Raw genomic sequence first — 21,283 nt, forward strand, 5'->3', positions numbered from 1 at the left:
GATTCAAATCAGTTCAGTTAAATATATAATTTTGGTTAAGAGAAACAAAATTGAAATCAGTTTATTTGACATTTAAGTTTAAATTTAATCATTTAGCAGATGCTTTTATGCAAAGAGTCTTAGAAATGAGGACAACAATAGAAACAAACCAACAAGAGAGCAAGAGTAGTCTAGTCAGTCTAGCACAGAACACAATAGCAAGTTTTTTATTTTAACGAATTAGAAAATTTTAAGTTTTAAACCATGTTCAATTCAGTTCCATTTTTTGACACTGAACAGTTGTATTTTTACTAACTAATGTTTACAGAGATCAAAACATTAGCTTTTTAAGCTAAGTCTTTATAATTAAGTTTCAGAATAATAATATGAGTTTATCTGCGAATGAATCAGTTTTTACTTTTATGTCATTAAATTCAAATTCAATATAGCAATTATTTGTGAGACGATAAAAAGCTATGATTAATTAAATCATACAAATTTAACATTTATATAAATAAATACTTTACACTGATAAATAATAAAAAATAATAAACACTGAACTATTTTATTGGTTTACCTGCAATCAGCACCAGAGAACAATGAGCATGTGAAAGTGTTTATTAATTATTATTTTTATATTAAATTAATATCTCAGAAAATGTTAGGTAAAAGGGGTTAGGCTGGCAAAAAAAAAGTTTATGAATCCCTGGTATAGTGAGGGACTATTCATAGCTGTCTTCAGCTCTTCTATTTGTATTCAGTTCATTTCATTATAATTCAATTCAGTATACTAAGCATCCAGAGCTAATGGTTTATCAAAGACTAAAAAAGGATTGTGATTTGTTTGAAGCACCAGATCATTCAGTAAATCTGTGGTTGGAGTGATGCTGATGTTTGACCGTGAGAACCGGGCTGTAGGCCGGGATACATCTGTACTGGAACGAGGCGAGGTCTGTCAGAGGGGGGTGTGTACAGGTTGTGTCTTTTCCACGCTATGTGACTTTGACAATTGCTCCAAGCCTCAGGATTACAAACCGCATCCTGGTCAGAGCTGATGCAGGTGGCCGATACACCAACCTGACGTGCAGGTTATTTCACAGAGACCTTCAGAACAAAACCACGGCCTTGTTACTCTCACCACATGTCTCAAAGATGAGTAAAACGATGCTGACTCAGAAAATGAACAGTTATACGAATATTGTATCAAATGTTTTTAAAATTATATCAAATAAATCATTAATAAAAGTTATATTATGAACTATGAGAAGGTTTCTATGGCTAGTGTATCTAAAACAGTATTTAGGTCACTTAAAAGCTTTGATTACCATCCAGACAGTGTGTTTTACTATAGTAAACCATGTCAGATGGGGAGTAAACTTTATTACACATATCCCCATCATTCTTTCTTCCACTGTTGTGTTTATTACTCCTTCCTTTTGTACTGTTGCTCATTTACCAGGAATTGTGCTTCAGGTATTGTTTCTCTATCTGCGTATGATCCAAAGGTTTGGCCCTTTGCCACAGTTTATGACTGCGGGTGTGTCCTGGTTACTTCCGTGTTTGGGTGGTCATAGCTGTATAGGTTTCTCTCTTTTCCCTGATCCTGGCAGAAAAATATACATATATTTATAAATGACCAAAGACAAACAGGCAAAGGTGAAGAGTTTTCCCGAAGTGCACACGTTTGACAATACATGCCTCCAATCGCTCTCAGTCAACATTTACACCAGCTCATGTGTGTGTGTGTGTGTGTGTGTGTGTGTGCTTTTCACATTCATTTCACCCGACCACACATATCCCAGTCTCTTTTGTGGATGAATGAGAGCATACAGGTGACATTTATCAGAGATACAGTGCCAGAGAGCAAATAGTGGCCTGTTTTCATTCTCTCTCCACACGAGCTGTTTGAAGGAAATTCTAGTGGCAGGGTGGAGGGGGACTTATTTGCCAATAAAGTGTTTTTAAAGTCTCCTTTCATCTGGCAGGAAATTGCATATGTTTCGTGGGATTATGAGAGGCAGGTTTACAACACAGGTTTCATTTTAGAACAGGTAAAGGCAAATGGGCAGGTGGGAAATGACTAACCTGGGTTTATGATGTGTACAGGTGAGCGAGAGCTGAGGATAAAGGAGGACGCAGGCATTGTGACGTATACTGTATTAAAAGAACAGCGCGTGGGATAAACAGTCATGACATGGTCAAAGGGAATTTAAATATCACAACTACACACATTTTCATAAGAACAATTTAAAAAATGTTCAAATTTGTGTTTAAAATGCAGACATCAGACATAGCTTTCGTGACGATGTTCTTAATCTTCAGTAAATCCACCTCTGTGAGGCGACTGCTTGCATGCTAATGAAGAAACCTGTTGTAATGTACACACACCATTCGCTCTGATACAAACAGACGTGAGATGGTTACCTTACAGCATGCTACATCCCTGTACAAGAGAGCCAATTATAAGACAGAGATTGATCATTTTACAAACAATTATATGATAGAAGATAATACTTATATAATCGTATGTATGTCTGTGGGAAAAAAAAGTTTTTTTTTATTCTCAATTCCTGGGACAAATTGCACAGGAACTAAATATAGAACTGCACAGGAATATATGTGGAGGATATGGGGTCATAAAAATGTATCAATATGTTGTTGGTGGTTGGTCATTATTGTGATCCACTACATGATTCATTTTTATTTTTTACAGGAAATCATTTGACAACATATTTTAGACAAAATATGACATTATGTTTTGTTAAACATATATGCTTATTTTCTTTCAAGGAGCTAAGGAACAGGCTCTGAAATAGAAACGCTAACAGAAAAAGAAAAGGTACATCTCGGCTTGTTAAAAAATATTTTAATAACTTAAATATAATTACAAAATAATCAGAGAAGATTATTTTTGAATGTTCTCAGAATTTTTATAATGGTTTAAAAACATGTTTTCGTGGTTATGTGAAGGTTAAGAGGGAATTTTAAGGGAACGTTCCATTTAATCATTTTGCAGACATTATAGAAACGTAACTTTGAATGTTTTCTAAACAAGTTTAGCCTAAAAATGTAAAAAAATAAATAAATAAACCTTACACGTATGTCCAAACTACAAGGTTTCTGATCAAAATGTTCTGTGAACAATGTAGCGTATAAATAATATTTTTGTGCGAACGTTCTATTAATGTAACATCATGAAGAACGTTCTCCAATAGCTCTTCTGAGCGCGTTCTCTGTGAGCTGGAGGCTTACATGTTAAACTCATCCGTTAATGTCAGTGCAGTAACGTGAGGGGTTTATTTTTTTAAGGAGAGACACCTGACTGTATCCTGGACAGGCGACCGGTTCCTGACGCTCCCATAACCGCCGCGCAGCCCGAGGGCGGGTTCACCGTCTGAGCGCGCCAAAACAGAGACAGAAGGAAACTTTTCACACTCGAATGTTTGTCCAGTTTATGAATTATGCTGATTCTGTGTAGCCTGTAATAATCGACTTCCTCCAAGGATATATCATTTAAAATTGGTGACTTAAAATATTGAGGAAAATGTATTTACCAGGCCAGCATTACAGTTAATTCAGTCCTGAGTCTTTCAGATTGAGGGCTAACAAAAATAATATGATTGAGCTCATCTCCGTAAATGAGGTTTCTTCTGGAGTGCCCTTTCATAGCCTACATGTGGCACCGTGGATCTTCCACTATTATTATGATGAAGTATAATTTAAAGGAGCTGTCTCCAGAGATTATCTTGAATAAATAATTAAACATTTGCTCTCGCCTCACCGCATTATTTTGGCTTCATCATAAACTATATTCAGAGTTGTCCCCATCACGCTGCGTGTGCAATGTCTTCAAATGAAACGTAGTCCCATATCGCCCTCTACTGGAGAAATACACACATGACACAGACTACTCCACCGCGATGAGCAGGCTTTATTTTTTATGGTCGAGAAGTCAAAAGTGTTTCTTTAAACGTAAATGAATATGATTAATTTACTTAAAACATTAATCATTTTAAATACAATATAGTCTTTTTCATTATTTTACATAGGCTACTTTTGATGCTAACGTGACAAACAAATAGTACACAAACCAAAGACATTTATGTTAATTGACAAAAATGTGTTAAATGCATAGCCTAACTGAAGTTGTGGTGGGAGCTTTCTCAAGTTTCAGAAAAACAATTATATTTTGTTGCAAAGCATGCATTTTCACTGTTAGACAATGCTAGATAAAAAATATAGATAGATAGATAGATAGATAGATAGATAGATAGATAGATAGATAGATAGATAGATAGATAGATAGATAGATAAAAAATAATATAGTCTATATTTTTGATAAATAGTAAATTTATTTGTTTGCTTTCATTTTATTTTAAAGACCGTCTAATCTAGATCTATCTGTCTGTCTGTATCTATCTGTCTATCTGTCTGTATCTATCTATCTATCTATCTATCTATCTATCTATCTATCTATCTTTCTGTCTTTCTGTCTGTCTGTCTGTCTAAACATATACAAACCAAAGACATTCATGTTAATTGACAAAAATGTGTTATAATAATAATTATTAATTATAATTAAGTTACATAAAATAGTATATCTCGATTAACTAGTCATAATATATTTAAAAACTTACAGCAACATAGTTTAGATTAGGGTTGTTCAAAAAAAATCGAATGCGATTTTCATGTGCATCTCATCAGTAAGGACGCTCCTGTAATTAGAAGTATATCTCCAGCACGTGAGTTCAGATCAGGGTTGCCAGGTTTTCACAACAAATCCTGCCCGGTTGTAAAATTCGCATTTTAAGCGCTAAATATCATGTTATTGGTTTTGGGGTTGCTTCAAACCGCGGACATGAAAAACAACCGCAGACTTGGCAACACTGGTTCAGGTGGAGCAGCAGTTACTCTACACAGAGCCGTAGTCTACCGACAACTAACACAAAATGCTTTCAAAATCGACAAAGACTCGCCCGCGATCTTAAAATCGATTTTGTTTAGATTGTCAGTGAATTAAGGCTCTGTTTAGTAAACGCCAACAAGTTGGCAACACAGTCCGAGGTTGGTTTTCATGTCCGCGGGTCGAAGCGACAATACCAATAACGTGATATTTAGGCCCTAAAATGCGAATTTTACCAAGGCAACCCTGCCAAAAAACGTATATTTCAATCCCGGGAAGCAATTTTTTATCGGGGAACCTCCTGGAAATGCGCTTGGGTTAGATTTGAGAAGCAACTGGGCAGGATTTGTTTTGAAAACCTGGCAACCCTGATCTGAACGCACGTGCTGGAGATATACTTCTAATTACAGGAGCGTCTTTACTGATGAGATGCCCATAAAAATCGTTTTTTTGCACAGCCCTAGTTTAGATATAGTTGGTGTTGCTTTAATGTAGGTCTACTTACTGTAAAATGTACTAAATAAAATCATGAGCTACATAAATAAATAAATAAATAAATAAAACAGCAGAACTAATCATGAATCAAAAATTATCTGAGAGTGACGCGTGAAATAACAATTAACCGATGTCCTATTGTTTCTGGTTCCTTAGAAATGAAATGAGCCATAATAAAACAGTTTTCTTCAACATAACCTCGATCAAACTGAAGTGAAGTTTTACTGCCTACGTCACCATCACGGCTTTCACCCATAGGTTACTTAAAAGTGGTCACGTGACTCTTTCTTGCCCGATACAGCAGTGCACTCGCTTGGAGCTCAAGCGGACAAGTTTACTGCAAACATTGTTTACACGGATTTCAGCTCGTTATTGTTAACAGAGAGCGTTTGTCTTCGTCCGTGAACAGAGCTCACTGACGGCTGATTGACCGCTGTGTGTCAGACGGGATGGTTTGCTTTGAGAGCTGGTAGATCACAGGTATGTCCTTCATTTCCTCCTTTTCTTAACACTTTCTTAAACTTTTCAAAGGCTGTGTGTGTTGACAGGTTGTGTGTGTGTTCGCGTTAAGTGTGCAGCAACGACAGATGTGTTCTTTACTTTATGTACACCACACTTACGAAAGCAAAAGTAGACCATGGCTGTGTGTCAAACACTAGTAAGCTGCCTATCTAGACGGCATTGTGGAGTATCATCTTTATAGGTTTCATCTCGGTAAACAACAGCTCACTAGGGCTAAAGATACAGTTTATCCGTAAGGAAATTATATGCAAGTATACAATATTGCAGTGCATTTTTGTATTTTTTTTTTTTTTCAAATCTGTTTTACTGCTTACTTTCTTTGTAGGACAAAGTATCCTTTTAATGTTGCACAGATACTATGGATTTTTTTATATGATAGAAGTATCTTCAGGACTTCTTAGTGCACATGATTAGACTCATGTGAAGAGGACTCGTTTTGCACAAGAAACCATGTTCTCATCAACCCACAGTTATTCAATGGAAACTATTAAAAGAGTCTCTGAAAGAGTTAAACATATGGTCTTTTGAATAAGTGTATTTTTTAAAGCAACTTGTTAACAATTCAAAGTTTCAGACTTTGTTTCTTCTTCCTTATTAACCCTGTAAATCCTGACTTGCACATAATGTAAACAATAATAATGTGTTGTAAACTGTTTATTTTAATATTAGTCAAAATATAAAAGATAATCTTTAAGAAAAAGATGGACAAATAAACATTCCTCAAAAAAAAGCCTAATTTTTCACAAAAAAACAAAAACAAACTTGGATAAACAAATAAACATGTTACTTTAGTCCAATAATTGTTCATCTTGAAATATTACTAGCAATTTAAAAGCTTGTGTGCAATTTAATAGATTGTGTGCAACAAGTTTTTCAGCAAAAGTTTTCATCATGCTTGTAACTTAAGGGCCTTTTAAAGTCATAGGTTTATGGGGTTAACCATTATAATGGACTATGAAAATCGATTAGGCATAATTAAGCATTTCACACATTGATTTGTACACTGAGTGTGTTAGATGAAACTGCTTTTCCTCCTCCAGTCAGCAAGATTACGCAAAATATTACAGGAACCGCAGAACTAATCATGTTACTATCAGGAAGCTCAATCATGTGACCCTGTGCTCATGACACTCATAACCTACACAGCATCAACATTTCTTCTTTTTCCTTGTGTCTTCAGAAACCCTTCCACTTTTCAATCAGATGCGTGGGAAAGTTTCGGTGTAATGAGCTGTGTCTATAGAAGTGCTGGACACGGGAGACACAACAATGAATTGCATCCAGTTGACATGCTTACATGAACACAGATTCCCCTAATCTTTCATTTTTTAGGATTTGTATTTCCTCCTGGTGTGCTGGTGAACCTCGACACAATGAAGTCAGATATACCATACGAAAAGGTGTGTTATACACGATTACTGATTTCTTCAGTTTAGAGTTGATTGTAATTATTCTACCCTCTACAAAAAGAACATTTAAGAGTTATCTGGTGGTTTTAATTTTTCAGTGTATGTGTTAACTTAAGACGCTGTGTTTAAATAACCACAAACCTTTTATTTTTGTGTCTTGATCAAGGTGGTTGATGTGAAGCTAAGCAGAGGAGAAACTCATCTTGGCTCACAAAAGGTATTACATCAGTCTATCCTGATCCGGTTTTAATGCTACAACTGAATTTAGGACTTGTACAATGTGGAAAAAATAGCTAAAGATTATTACTTTTAGGTATTGCTGTTATTAGTTAATTGGTGTTTAAATGTAGGTGAGAGCAAATGTGAAAGTAATCTACATGTAAAAATAAGAAATAAGCATGAATAATTAACCCTAATAACCAATGTCCTTTTTTTTTTAAAGTCATTTAAGTCAAATGTTGTTGTTTTTTTTAAACATGTACCGTTTAAACAACAAATTAAGCTTAATTGGACGAGTGTAAGTATTTTTTTATACATTTGGTACACACGTGCCCTGTACCGAAAGCCCTGTACCGAAACGGTCCGGTACGAATACACGTACCGTTACACCTAGGGATGGGCGTTTTCCACAAATATCACATTCGAATATTTGAGCTCACAAAAAACGAATATTCGAATATTCGTTTATTTAAATTAAGTTTAATGAGTCAGACGTTATTTTTCAGCAACATTTGTTTTCGTCATTTTGAACAAGCTTACAATAAGCTTGAACATTACACATCGTGTTTTGTAGCTGAAAACCTTTAACAATGCGTGCAAACAAACAAAAGTACAGATTAAAAGCAAAAAAAAAAAAAAGTGAACAAAGAAAAAACGTAAAGCAGCCTGCAGCAATTAGGCTATTGTACAGAATGTAGCTTACACTTAACTTTTAAACTGTCAGCAAATCTTTTTTGCTTTTTTTCTATTGTTTCAAATGTTCTTGTTAAGAAATACGGGCATGTAAACATGATTGGGGGAAAGTCGGCTCCTTAGTCTGTTAACAATAAGGCCAGCCGCGGAGAAAACGCGCTCTGACGATACAGACGTTGGCGGGAAATAACGGTGTGCTAAGCGAATCAGTTTTGTGAAGCGCTTCGTGTTTTCGTTTACCACTGAATGGGATCCTCATCTGGTGGAATACATGGCTCCAGCAAGAACTGTTCCCACTCGTCTCGGCTGGACTCTCTGTAATCATCGCTGGAGAACTGGCTCAGCCTTTTCCGACGAGTGGGCATTGCATCCTCTTTATCGTTGATGGCGGCGGCTGCATCCGCACCACTCTCATCAAGGGAAATGATCCGATAATGTTCAAAAAAGTTTTTTTTTTCTTACTTCTCTCATGTTTTCATCGAGAAACCTGAGATGTTTGTGCCGAGGGTCTAGGGCAGACGCGAGAAGAGGAGTTTTCACTGCATTCTCCAAGTTAGCTGTGTTTATTCGTTGCTTGAGAGATGCTGCAACAATGTTCTTGGATCACTTTCTGTGATTCTCCACGGCATATTTGAAGCACTGTAGAAGACCGCAGTTCTTTTAGGGGGCGTTCACATATCGCGTCTTTTGCATGCTCAAGTTCGTTATTTCCAATGTAGGCGCGCGGTATGCGCGCTCATAATGGAAGCGACGCGGTCGCGATGCGCACGCGGTGCGACGCGGTCCCGTTTTTTCCAGGCGCGTCCGCACAGCATCGAGTTAAAAACATCTCAACTTTCAGAATGCTGCAAGCGCACCGCAGGTCATGTGACAAGAACTAAACATTCAGCTTCATCCTTTCCTGTAACAACGTTGAAAGCTCAGCCAAGATGAAGGAACAGCTGATCATAGCTGTATATGGATTGCCATTTTGAAATAAATTTAGTAGCAGAGCTACTGAAAGCGATTTTTTTTGTGCTGCAAATCCATTTATCCTTTGCTGAAATTTCCGTCTTCATGGAGAGAACGCGTCGCCTCAGGAGCGCTTCTGCCCGAGCGCTTTGGAAAGAAGGAGAAAGCGGCGCGCATAGCCTTTTCCACGCCTTATTAAGGCGCGATATGTGAATGGACCCTTAATCATTCATTAATTATTTTTTGCTTGCATACACCTTCAAATATGCCGTGGAGAATCACAGAAAGTGACCAAATTAGGTTTTATTGTGAACTTTTTTTTTTTTTTTGCGAAATTCGAATATCATTTTTATTTATCGAATAATTAGAGCAGAACGAATATTCGAATGTTCGACTATCCGTGCACATCCCTAGTTACACCCCTACTATAGGGTAATTAGTTTTATTGGATTTTATTAAAAAAGTTACTGAAATTAATAGCCAATGTGTGACTCCCATTAGTAAATCTTAGGACACTTTAATATTTATTATCAGCTGATGTATGTCCAGTACTGATACTGATAAATCAAAAGAAATCTCTAATATCAACCAGGTAACAGATTTGGTGCCAATATATGTTTGTATAACTACTGTTAGTTACACGTTACGTCATCTTTCACTCTATAGTCTTTTTCTTCTGACGTGATAAGATAATTTAAGTTCAAATCATTTAACATGTCTAATTATTTTTTATTAAACTGATAGTTCCGGTCCTTGATTCTGATTGGTTGAGCCACGTTCATTTGTCTGTTGCTCGGCAAACACTTTGTTACAACCACAACTAATTCTGAGAAACGATATGGTGGAAAAATACTGTTTTTATTAATATCATTACACTTTATTTGCTCCGTTTTATTTTGTGAAACCATACTACGTATATGGAATAACCATTTTATAAAAGCAATAAGCCATGTGAAGCCGTGGATTACATAGAATTTATAACAGCTACAACCCGAATTCCGGAAAAGTTGGGACGTTTTTTTAAATTCTAATAAAATGAAAACTAAAAGACTTTCAAATCACATGAGCCAATATTTTATTCACAATAGAACATAGATAACATAGCAAATGTTTAAACTGAGAAAGTTTACAATTTTATGCACAAAATGAGCTCATTTCAATTTTGATTTCTGCTACAGGTCTCAAAATAGTTGGGACGGGGCATGTTTACCATGGTGTAGCATCTCCTTTTCTTTTCAAAACAGTTTGAAGACGTCTGGGCATTGAGGCTATGAGTTGCTGGAGTTTTGCTGTTGGAATTTGGTCCCATTCTTGCCTTATATAGATTTCCAGCTGCTGAAGAGTTCGTGGTCGTCTTTGACGTATTTTTCGTTTAATGATGCGCCAAATGTTCTCTATAGGTGAAAGATCTGGACTGCAGGCAGGCCAGGTTAGCACCCGGACTCTTCTACGACGAAGCCATGCTGTTGTTATAGCTGCAGTATGTGGTTTTGCATTGTCCTGCTGAAATAAACAAGGCCTTCCCTGAAATAGACGTTGTTTGGAGGGAAGCATATGTTGCTCTAAAACCTTTATATCCCTTTCAGCATTCACAGAGCCTTCCAAAACATGCAAGCTGCCCATACCGTATGCACTTATGCACCCCCATACCATCAGAGATGCTGGCTTTTGAACTGAACGCTGATAACATGCTGGAAGGTCTCCCTCCTCTTTAGCCCGGAGGACACGGCGTCCGTGATTTCCAACAAGAATGTCAAATTTGGACTCGTCTGACCATAAAACACTATTCCACTTTGAAATAGTCCATTTTAAATGAGCCTTGGCCCACAGGACACGACGGCGCTTCTGGACCATGTTCACATATGGCTTCCTTTTTGCATGATAGAGCTTTAGTTGGCATCTGCTGATGGCACGGCGGATTGTGTTTACCGACAGTGGTTTCTGAAAGTATTCCTGGGCCCATTTAGTAATGTCATTGACACAATCATGCCGATGAGTGATGCAGTGTCGTCTGAGAGCCCGAAGACCACGGGCATCCAATAAAGGTCCCCGGCCTTGTCCCTTACGCACAGAGATTTCTCCAGTTTCTCTGAATCTTTTGATGATGTTATGCACTGTAGATGATGAGATTTGCAAAGCCTTTGCAATTTGACGTTGAGGAACATTGTTTTTAAAGTGTTCCACAATTTTTTTACGCAGTCTTTCACAGATTGGAGAGCCTCTGCCCATCTTTACTTCTGAGAGACTCTGCTTCTCTAAGACAAAGCTTTTATAGCTAATCATGTTACAGACCTGATATCAATTAACTTAATTAATCACTAGATGTTCTCCCAGCTGAATCTTTTCAAAACTGCTTGCTTTTTTAGCCATTTGTTGCCCCCGTGCCAACTTTTTTTGAGACCTGTAGCAGGCATTAAACTTTAAATGAGCTAATTAAGTGGATAAAAGTGTAAAATTTCTCAGTTTAAACATTTGCTACGTTATCTATGTTCTATTGTGAATAAAATATTGGGTCATGTGATTTGAAATTCCTTTAGTTTTCATTTTATTAAAATTTAAAAAACGTCCCAACTTTTCCGGAATTCGGGTTGTACATATTTATTTACAATCGCTTCGCATCGTGCCTAATAACGCTCCTTCGCTGTTATAAATTCACTGTAAACTACAGCTTCTTGGGGCTTCTTGCTTTAATAAGTATCTGTGTAATGAGCTGGATAATGGTCATCATATGAATGATAACTGTTGTTAGAGTTTGTTTTGGTATTAATGACAAGTAACTGTACATTATCTCTTATATCGCTATCGTTGCCCAGGAATTTTGAACGTATGGATCTCTGTGTTTAGCATTACAGGTGTCTGATCATCCTCACCTGTTTAACCACAATACTGCTGATCCTCCTGTCACTCCAAACCCTGCTTGTTCCCATGGCAACATCCTCCTCCTCCTCCTCATCGGGACAGCAGGAGCATCTTCTAGTCAGAGAATCTTGTACTGATCCCTGCAGGTAGACACCAACCTAGGGAACTTTATTTGGGTCACTTCTCATTCACACACTTTTCTTTGTGTTTTGGAGTGTTTTAGTGGTCTTCATGAGGTTAACCACAGCACGCAGTTTCACATCTGCACTTTCAATGAAGTCTGCATTTATGGCTCTGTTGCCCATGTGTGTCCCTTACAGGATTGTTTTAGTGGAGAGTATTCCTGAGGGACTGGTGTTTAACTCCTCGACCACTCATCAGTCCATATATGAAGCCTGGCTCAACCTTATATCTGGTGCTCAGACCAGTCTGGACATCGCCTCCTTCTACTGGACTCTCACCAATGAAGACACGCAAACACACGAGGCCACAGCCAATCAGGTTTGGATGTGACATTTACTGACTTCTCAGTGAATAATAGGCTAATAGTGTTAGTGACGTCTTACCTAAGTGATCTGTCCATTCTAGGGTGAGCAGGTTCTGCAGGAGCTAGGGCAGCTCTCGGGGAGAGTCTCTGTCCGAATTGCAATCGATAAACCATCAGAGAAAAAACCTATGGATGACATTGAGTTCCTGACTGATTCTGGTTAGTCAGCTTGACAGCTTAAAAATAACGATGTATATACACAACAACATTGAATAAAAACACCTTACTTCCTGCAGGAGCTGATGTGCGGATGGTGAATATGCGAGAGCTGACGACAGGTGTGCTGCACACTAAATTCTGGATCGTGGATAAGAAGCACATCTACATAGGAAGTGCCAATATGGACTGGAGGTCACTAACACAGGTCAGTTGCATTTTTTGGGATTATGGCCTATAATCTTTAAATGCCATATGGTTTGATATCAGTGTTTGGGAATTTTTGCTTCCTTGCGTACGCTCATATAGTATAATTAATTTAGACTACCATTCAAAAGTGTATGTTTTTTAAATAAATTATTGACTTTTGATCCATTTAAGGCGTCCTTGCTGAATAAAAGCTTTCAAAATATTTATAATGGAATGTAATTTCAAATAAATGCTGTAAAAAAAAAAAATAATAAAAAAACATTTATTCATCACAAATCCTGAAAAAAATTAATGCATCACGATTTTCATGAAACTATTAAGCAGCACAAGTGTTTGTGATAATAAAAGTTTCTTGAGGAGCACATTCGAATGATTTCTGAAGGATCATGTGACACTGAAGACTGGAGCAAAGTGAAAGTGACATGTGGCCAAGTGTGTTAACCCATACTCAGGATTTGTGCTTTGCATTAAATGATGAATAAATTACATTTTAAAATATGTTGTAATAATATTTCATAAATGCAGCTTTGGTGGAGAAAAAAAACATGAAAAAGAAATAGCACCAATTCTCCATATATTTCCCGTATGGAGGTAAATATTAAATATATAAAATATTTGTATTTGTAAGTTAAAATTTACACTCACAGCTCTGATGTGAATCTTTCAATTTGCACACACAGACAATGATCAAAACACTCGTGTTTTGAATTGGAAGTTGTAGATTAATAGTCACAAATGTGTAGAATGACATTCACACAAAGAAAATTACATACACACATGTTTACGACATATTTACTTTTGCACTTTACTTCAGTTTCGCTGCACAACGTCAAGTCGGCACTTACAACCTCTCAGATCTGGAAGTACAAGTTCAAATCCTAGCGCTCTGACTTTTGCTACTCTTTTTGCGGTATTCTGTTGCAAAACTCACTTGTGCACTTGTAGATGCAGATGTGAGAGAGCAGAGCTGGGGGCGGGGCTTTGGTGCGAATGAAGACATTTTATTGGTCGATGCCCGACCAATGAACAACGCCAATTGTTTTCACTGAATATCCTTAGCTTTGACAGGATTTTAAGACACTGCATTCATTTTGCCATTCAGGTATTATCTATTAGACACATAATGCAACATATTTTATATGTATATCCCACTGCATATCACTCTACCAGAGTTGCAATATAATGCTGTTTTTATTATTTTTATGTTTTGTAAAAATAATTTTAACTTCTTCATTGGGTTAAATTCCCAATTTGCTTGTCAGTAATGAACCTTTTTAAATGCAACATTATTATTTTTATTTTTTTAATAAAAATCGAGTGTTTAATAATGTCTAAATGTACATTACATTTAGACATTAAAAAATTTAAAAAAAACATTTAAACATTTAAAAAAAAAAAAAAAAAAAAAAAAAAAAAAAAAAGGGGAAGTCGTGGCCTAATGGTTAGAGAGTCGGACTCCCAATCAAAAGGTTGTGAGTTCGAGTCCCGGGCTGGCAGGAATTGTGGGTAGGGGGAGTGCATGTACAGTTCTCTCTCCACCTTCAATACCATGACTTAGGTGCCCTTGAGCAAGGCATCGAACCCCCAACTGCTCCCCGGGCGCCGCAGCATAAATGGCTGCCCACTGCTCCGGGTGTGTGCTCACAGTGTGTGTGTGTGTTCACTGCTCTGTGTGTGTGCATTTCGGATGGGTTAAACGCAGAGCACAAATTCTGAGTATGGGTCACCATACTTGGCTGAATGTCACGTCACTTTCACTTTCACTTTTTTTTTTTTTTCACTGTCACTTTTTTTTTTTTCACTTACATTAAACAGCAAAACCTAAAAAATAAGCACTTATGACCAGAAATACTGTTTTGAGCAACTAGTAGAGCTAAATACATGTATTTATTAAACATCAACAAGGCCATCTAGTGTTTAAGCAATGGAATTGCATATGAATATTATCTTTCTGGCCACCAAATGCCTCTAATTTAAAGCGTGCCTCTTTGCACAGGAATTTAAACCTAAATACTACAGTTATTGTAGTATAAATAATAACCATATTAGAAAATGTTATATTTCAAATGGTCATTCATGAATCATTATTATTGCGCATATTATTTAGTACCATGATCTCTTCAAATTAACTAAACAGGACTGAGTTAACATGTAGTACAGTTAATTTATTGGTTAAAAGTTACACTTAATTGTTTAGTCACATTTAACTGCCAAGGAGGAGTATGAGAACATAATGCTGTTCCATTTTCCAGTATAACATGCTATTGTAAGGCATAGTCATTAGTCACTGTAGTTATCCATGCATAATCAATGCACTTTGTGTGTTACAAATTACTGGAATTCGCTGCAAATATAATGAATCTGCTGTCTGTCCCAATTAGTACATTTCAAGCATATTGACAAAATTTGTAGTTTAGTACTATTGATAGCTCCATGAACCACGTGACCGCGTGGCGGTGAGATCAAAGCATGCGAGTTTACTCTGCAATATGCAGTGGGATATACATATAAAATATGTTGCATTATGTGTCTAATAGATAATACCTGAATGGCAAAATGAATGCAGTGTCTTAAAATCCTGTCAAAGCTAAGGATATTCAGCGAAAACAATTGGCGTTGTTCATTGGTCGGGCATCGACCAATAAAATGTCTTCATTCGCACCAAAGCCCCGCCCCCAGCTCTGCTCTCTCACATCTGCATCTACAAGTGCACAAGTGAGTTTTGCAACAGAATACCGCAAAAAGAGTAGCAAAAGTCAGAGCGCTAGGATTTGAACTTGTACTTCCAGATCTGAGAGGTTGTAAGTGCCGACTTGACGTTGTGCAGCGAAACTGAAGTAAAGTGCAAAAGTAAATATGTCGTAAAAATGTGTGTATGTCATTTTCTTTGTGTGAATGTCATTCTACACATTTGTGACTATTAATCTACAACTTCCAATTCAAAACACGGGTGTTTTGATCATTGTCTGTGTGTGCAAATTGAAAGATTCAGCTTTTCACATCAGAGCTGTGTGTAAATTTTAACTTACAAATACAAATATTAATATGACAAGTTCTCACATTCAGATCTTCAACCTCTCGAGTTTTGCTACTGATTTACCTTTATATTCTCATCTCCATGGGATCTCGGTAGTATTGTGAAGGTTTTATTTGTCTGATGTGTTGATTCTGCTCAGGTGAAGGAGTTGGGTGCGGTTGTGTATGACTGCAGCTGTCTTGCTGAGGATCTTGGCAAGATCTTCGAGGCTTATTGGTACCTGAATCAGACCACGACCGTTCCTGCACACTGGCCCAAAAATTACTCCACAGTGTACAATAAGGACACACCCATGCAGCTGTCACTCAATGGGACCGATGCCAGCGTCTATCTATCAGTAAGAGAGATTCGGCAAACACTGAATAAACTGAGCTCAGTCGTGAAAGGGAGTAAAGCTTAGACAAAACTGAATGTAATCAGTGCGTTTCTATCAGTGCCTGTGGAATTTTTGTGGCTTTTGTTGTTCCTTGTTCATGTGGTGTTTGCTGAGCTGATTGCAGTTTTGTTTGGCATCATTGAGGAAGTTTTCCTCTCTCTCACAGAGCTCTCCTCCTTCACTGTGCGCCGAGGGCCGGACTCCAGACCTGCAGTCTATCCTCAGCGTGATCGCTGATGCCCAGCAGTTCGTCTACATCGCTGTGATGGACTATCTCCCCACTATGGAGTACTCCAGCCACAAAAGGTCTGCGGTATATTCCCTGTTGTGTCCTTCATGCATTCACTACCAAGCAGCCTAAAGCCATCTGTCTTCATTATGAAATCTGCTTATCGTAGGCATTTTGAACCATTTCTTTTAATAAGCATATCATGAAGAAGCTCAAAGGTCCCTCCCCATTGCCAAAAAGATTTCTTGCATCTAAAAATTATATTTTTAGCAAACACATATACACTGCAACACAGTTTTTACTGTCATTAATGTACTGTTATAGGTAATGTTGTTAATATTTTGAATTTAATTTCATTTGAAGTTTAGTTCTAGTATAGTATTTTTGTGTGTGTGTGTCTTTTTAATATGTTTATAGTTTTTATTAAGTAACATTTTTATTTTAATACTTCAACTTTAACTATTGGTTACACTTTATTTTAAGATATCCTTGTTACAGTGTAATTAAACATTTAAGTACTGAGTAATATGAATTAACATGTATTTACTATAGGTTTTGGTTTTGGGTTATTGCATGTGATTATGAATAATTCTGTGCTAATACTATAGTAATTACACGTTACGTGCAACAAGGACACATTAAAATAAAGTTGCAAAGTTCTTTTTCGGTTGTTATTCTAGTACTTCAATTTAAACTAAAAGAAAATGAAAACTTTGGCTTTGCCAACTAGCTGAAATAAATTTTTTGTTTAATTTTATTTTAGTTAATGTTTATTTTAATTGATGGAAAAAAAATATATGGTCAAATTTTAGCTGTAGTTAATGAAAATAACCCTGCTGTTTAGCATGTGGCCCTCCCAGTCCAAGTGAAACCATAAAGTCAAGTCATCTTTATTTATATAGCGCTTTAAACAAAAAAGATTGCGTCAAACCAACTGAACGACATTCATTAGGAAAACAGTGTGTCAATGCAAAATGACAGTTTTGCATGGCAGTTCATCATCTCAGTTCAGTTTAAATAGTATCTGTGCAATAATTTGCAATCAAGTCAACGATATCGCTGTAGATGAAGTGACCCCAACTAAGCAAGCCAGAGGCGACAGCGGCAAGGAACCGAAACTCCATCGGTGACAGAATGGAGAAAAAAACCTTGGGAGAAACCAGGCTCAGTTGGGGGGCCAGTTCTCCTCTGACCAGACGAAACCAGTAGTTCAATTCCAGGCTGCAGCAAAGTCAGATTGTGCAGAAGAATAATCTGTTTCCTGTGATCTTGTCCTGGTGGTCATCTGAGACAAGGTCTTTACAGGGGATCTGTATCTGGGGCTCTAGTTGTCCTGGTCTCCGCTGTCTTTCAGGGATGTAGAGGTCCTTTCTAGGTGCTGATCCACCATCTGGTCTGGATACGTACTGGATCCGGGTGACTGCAGTGACCCTCTGATAAAGGACCAAACAGATCACTTAGAAGTTCACAGGAGCAAAGAATTTTGTCTACATGGAGCTGTCTGAACATTGCACATTTTGAACCTTTAAAGTTGAACTCTGTAATTGCTTTCCCTGATTCCCGGCAGGTACTGGACAGATATCGACAGCCAGCTGCGGAGCGTGGCTTATGAGCGTAATGTTCGTGTGCGTCTGCTGATCAGTTGTTGGGAAAATACCAACCCCATCATGTTCCCTTTCCTCCGTTCACTAGCATCCTTACAGTACAAGAGCACACTGGATATTCAAGTGGTGAGTGCCACCAGAGAAACTTTTTTTTTTTTTTTTTTTGACCGGTTGTGAGTTGTTTGACCGGAAAGAAGCCACCAAGTCTGCATTTATTTGATGAAAAATACAGTACAATTGTAAAATGATGTAAAAACAGCATTTATTTATTTGAACAAGAAATCATCTGTAACAAAAATGTCTCAACTTTGACTCTTGGATCAATTTAATATGTCCTTGCTAAAAAAAAAAGCTTAATATTTCTGCAATAAATTAAAACTAACAATTTTTTCTTTCACAGAGAATTTTTACTGTGCCTGCCAACCCTCGACAGAAACTCATTCCCTATGCCAGAGTCAACCACAACAAGTACATGGTCACCGATAAAGTTGCTTACATAGGTACTACTTTTCATTTTTACATTTTGTTCTTCTTATTGCATTTCTAAAACATCTGAACTAGTGCTGTGATTAATCACATCCAAAATAAAAGTTTTTGTTTACATAATATATGTATGTTTACTGTGTATATTTGTTATGTGTATATAAACACACACACACACACAGTATATATTTTGGAAATATTTACATGTGTGTAAATGTATATTTTATTTAATATATAAACAAAACATATTTTTCTTAAATATATGCATGCATGTGTTTGTATTTATATAAATATACACGCATATATTATGTAAACAAATGTTTATCTGTTTTATGTTTTATTTTGTTTATTTTAGATGCGATTTAATTGTTTGACAGCACTAATCTCTGAACCCTTCACAACTTATCTTCTAAAGACATGAATGATCAAAAATATTATCCTGTTGCTATACTCACTGCCTTCGTACTTTCCAGGCACGTCTAACTGGTCCGGAGACTACTTTGTGAACACCGCTGGATCTGCGTTAGTGGTGAACCAGACAACAAGCCCCACAGTCCAGGAGCAGCTGCAGGCAGTGTTCGAGAGAGACTGGGACTCTCCGTACAGCACTGACATCAACCACAGAACCAACCGCAAAGACATGTGCTAGACTTTCATGCCGGAGAGAGCACAACACTGTTAAAAGGCATTTGCTGGGGAATGGTTTTCAGGGCATGTATAGCATAGAGTATACTGTATTTTCCGGACTATAAGTCGCACCTGAGTATAAGTCGCATCAGTCCAAAAATACGTCATGATGAGGAAAATAACAACATATGTAAGTCGAACTGGACTATAAATCGCATTTATTTAGAACCAAGCACCAAGAGAAAACATTACCGTCTACAGCCACGAGAGGGCGCTATATGTCTTCAGTGTAGACTACAGGAACACTGAGCAGCATAGAGCGCCCTCTCGCGGCTGTAGATGGTAATGTTTTCTCTTGATTCATTTCTCTTGGTTCATGTCAATTTAATTTTGATAAATAAGTCACACCTGACTATAAGTCGCAGGACCAGACAAACTATGAAAAAAAGTGCGACTTATAGTCCGGAAAATACGGTACTCTAAAGTACCAGCTTCCCTGGCCGTCTTTACATGAGCTACTTTTGCACTCAGTAATAATGATGATGTCACTCTCATCTCTGACCAATTGCATATATTTTGCACAAAATGTCTTTTAAATGACAATGCAATGCAATACCTCTTAACAGAAATACTTTCCTGTTGATTCTTTCTAACATAGTTTTTCAGGAGAATTGATTCAGTGTCTTGTTCATAGCTGCTTCCTCTTTTTAAAGTGGTTTCAAAGGCTGCATTTAAAAATCATCTCAACAGTATTCATGTTTTAAAAAATCTGATCCGACTCGCCGAAGCAGCGGGTTTTAATAACCAGTCTATTGCGATGAACGTCTCCGAAGGCATTTGTGCATGTTTGAACTCATTTGTTGTGGTGTCACCGCTATTGGCCAGCAGCTCTTGAATGTTTTAATTCACTCACTTTACTTCAAGACTTGCAAGGTGAGAAATTGTGAAGTACGTTTTTTTATTATGTCTATTAATCTGGAAGTGAAAATGTCTTGGTATTCGTGTAAAAGAGTCATTGCCAGACATATTCATCATTATAAAGAGGAACAGTGAGTAGTGATGGGGAATGTGTAAGTTGGTTTTAAACTTTTTTTTTTTTTTTAAATACGCACACTCCATTGGCTGTGAACTTTAAAGCATTTTCAAGGAAGTTTTCTTTTCAAATTAAGTTCATTTTACATTTGACATCTCTTTGTTTAGGGAGCTGCTTTTTTAATGAAAGTGTAAACTGTTACAAGCACTTGGTCAACTTTTTCTAGTCATCTCTTAAGTCATTTTACATTAATGGCTGTTGATTAGTAGTGCAACATTTTTGTCATAGCATAGAGTTAGCATGTGATTCTGAAAATAATTATGGATTCTCCTGGTCTTCCGGCAAACAATGCATGTATAAAGGCACATGTTATTTCAGATGGTTTAGGAGGGACATGTTTAACACATGCCATGAAAACCACTCAAGTACACCCTTTCACCACACTCACTCTTTCATTAATTACTTTTCTCTAAGTTTGATAACATTTCTCAGTTGCAATGTAAAATGTCATGTCATGTTCATTCTTCTGTTTGATTTATTCTATTCATATCACATAAACTTACATTTAGTCATTTATCAAACGCTTTTATCCAAAGCAACTTACAAGTGAGGACAATGGAAGCAATCAGATTCAACAAAAGAGCCATAATAAGCAAGTGTTATGATTTTTTGTTAATTATATAATAGATACTAATAAAACAGATAGAATAGAGAAATATAGTGTTAGGTCTTTTTTATTTTATTTTTGCAGAATCAAGCATTTAGAAAACGTAAGAGTTCAAGTTCAACATCTCTTTAAATCTTCGTTATGTACAAAAACGTAGGCACTATTAATTTGTCTCCAAAAACAATTTCAAGCGTTTAATTATTTTATCTATTTTTAACCTTAATTTCTCATGGACATTGTTATCGCCCGTATTAAAACAGGCCACGCCTCCTTGTGTACAATTG

The 21,283-nt window shown here is 36.9% G+C and overlaps 1 protein-coding gene across 2 annotated transcripts; it reads left to right on the top strand.

The window, feature by feature from the left end:
* Positions 1 to 5,649: 5,649 nt before the first annotated feature.
* LOC132101225 (5'-3' exonuclease PLD3-like) lies at positions 5,650 to 21,022 on the top strand. 2 transcript variants are annotated; one of them, XR_009423155.1, is made up of 13 exons: positions 5,650 to 5,857; positions 7,232 to 7,299; positions 7,475 to 7,525; positions 12,016 to 12,176; positions 12,351 to 12,531; positions 12,619 to 12,736; positions 12,814 to 12,941; positions 16,120 to 16,317; positions 16,523 to 16,662; positions 18,153 to 18,315; positions 18,590 to 18,689; positions 19,146 to 19,374; positions 19,761 to 21,022. XR_009423155.1 is itself a non-coding variant. In XM_059505991.1 (12 exons), exons 2-12 carry the CDS (start codon positions 7,273 to 7,275, stop codon positions 19,319 to 19,321), a joined length of 1,443 nt encoding a protein of 480 aa, XP_059361974.1. In that variant the 5' UTR covers positions 5,650 to 5,857; positions 7,232 to 7,272; the 3' UTR covers positions 19,322 to 19,403. The 2 variants fall into 2 exon arrangements, 1 of the variants encoding a protein (XP_059361974.1); XM_059505991.1 differs by lacking the exon at positions 19,761 to 21,022 and having other exon boundaries at positions 19,146 to 19,403.
* The last annotated feature ends 261 nt before the right edge of the window (positions 21,023 to 21,283 follow it).

The sequence above is a fragment of the Carassius carassius genome, chromosome 23 (assembly GCF_963082965.1).
Source record: "Carassius carassius chromosome 23, fCarCar2.1, whole genome shotgun sequence".
Taxonomy (NCBI): Eukaryota; Metazoa; Chordata; class Actinopteri; order Cypriniformes; family Cyprinidae; genus Carassius; species Carassius carassius.

Coding starts and splice junctions, on each gene's coding strand:
- LOC132101225 (XM_059505991.1), top strand. CDS start 7,273: ATGAAGTCAGATATACCATACGAAAAG. Junction 16,318..16,522: donor ATGCCAGCGTCTATCTATCA/GTAAGAGAGATT, acceptor TCTCTCTCACAG/AGCTCTCCTCCTTCACTGTG. Junction 18,690..19,145: donor CGATAAAGTTGCTTACATAG/GTACTACTTTTC, acceptor CGTACTTTCCAG/GCACGTCTAACTGGTCCGGA.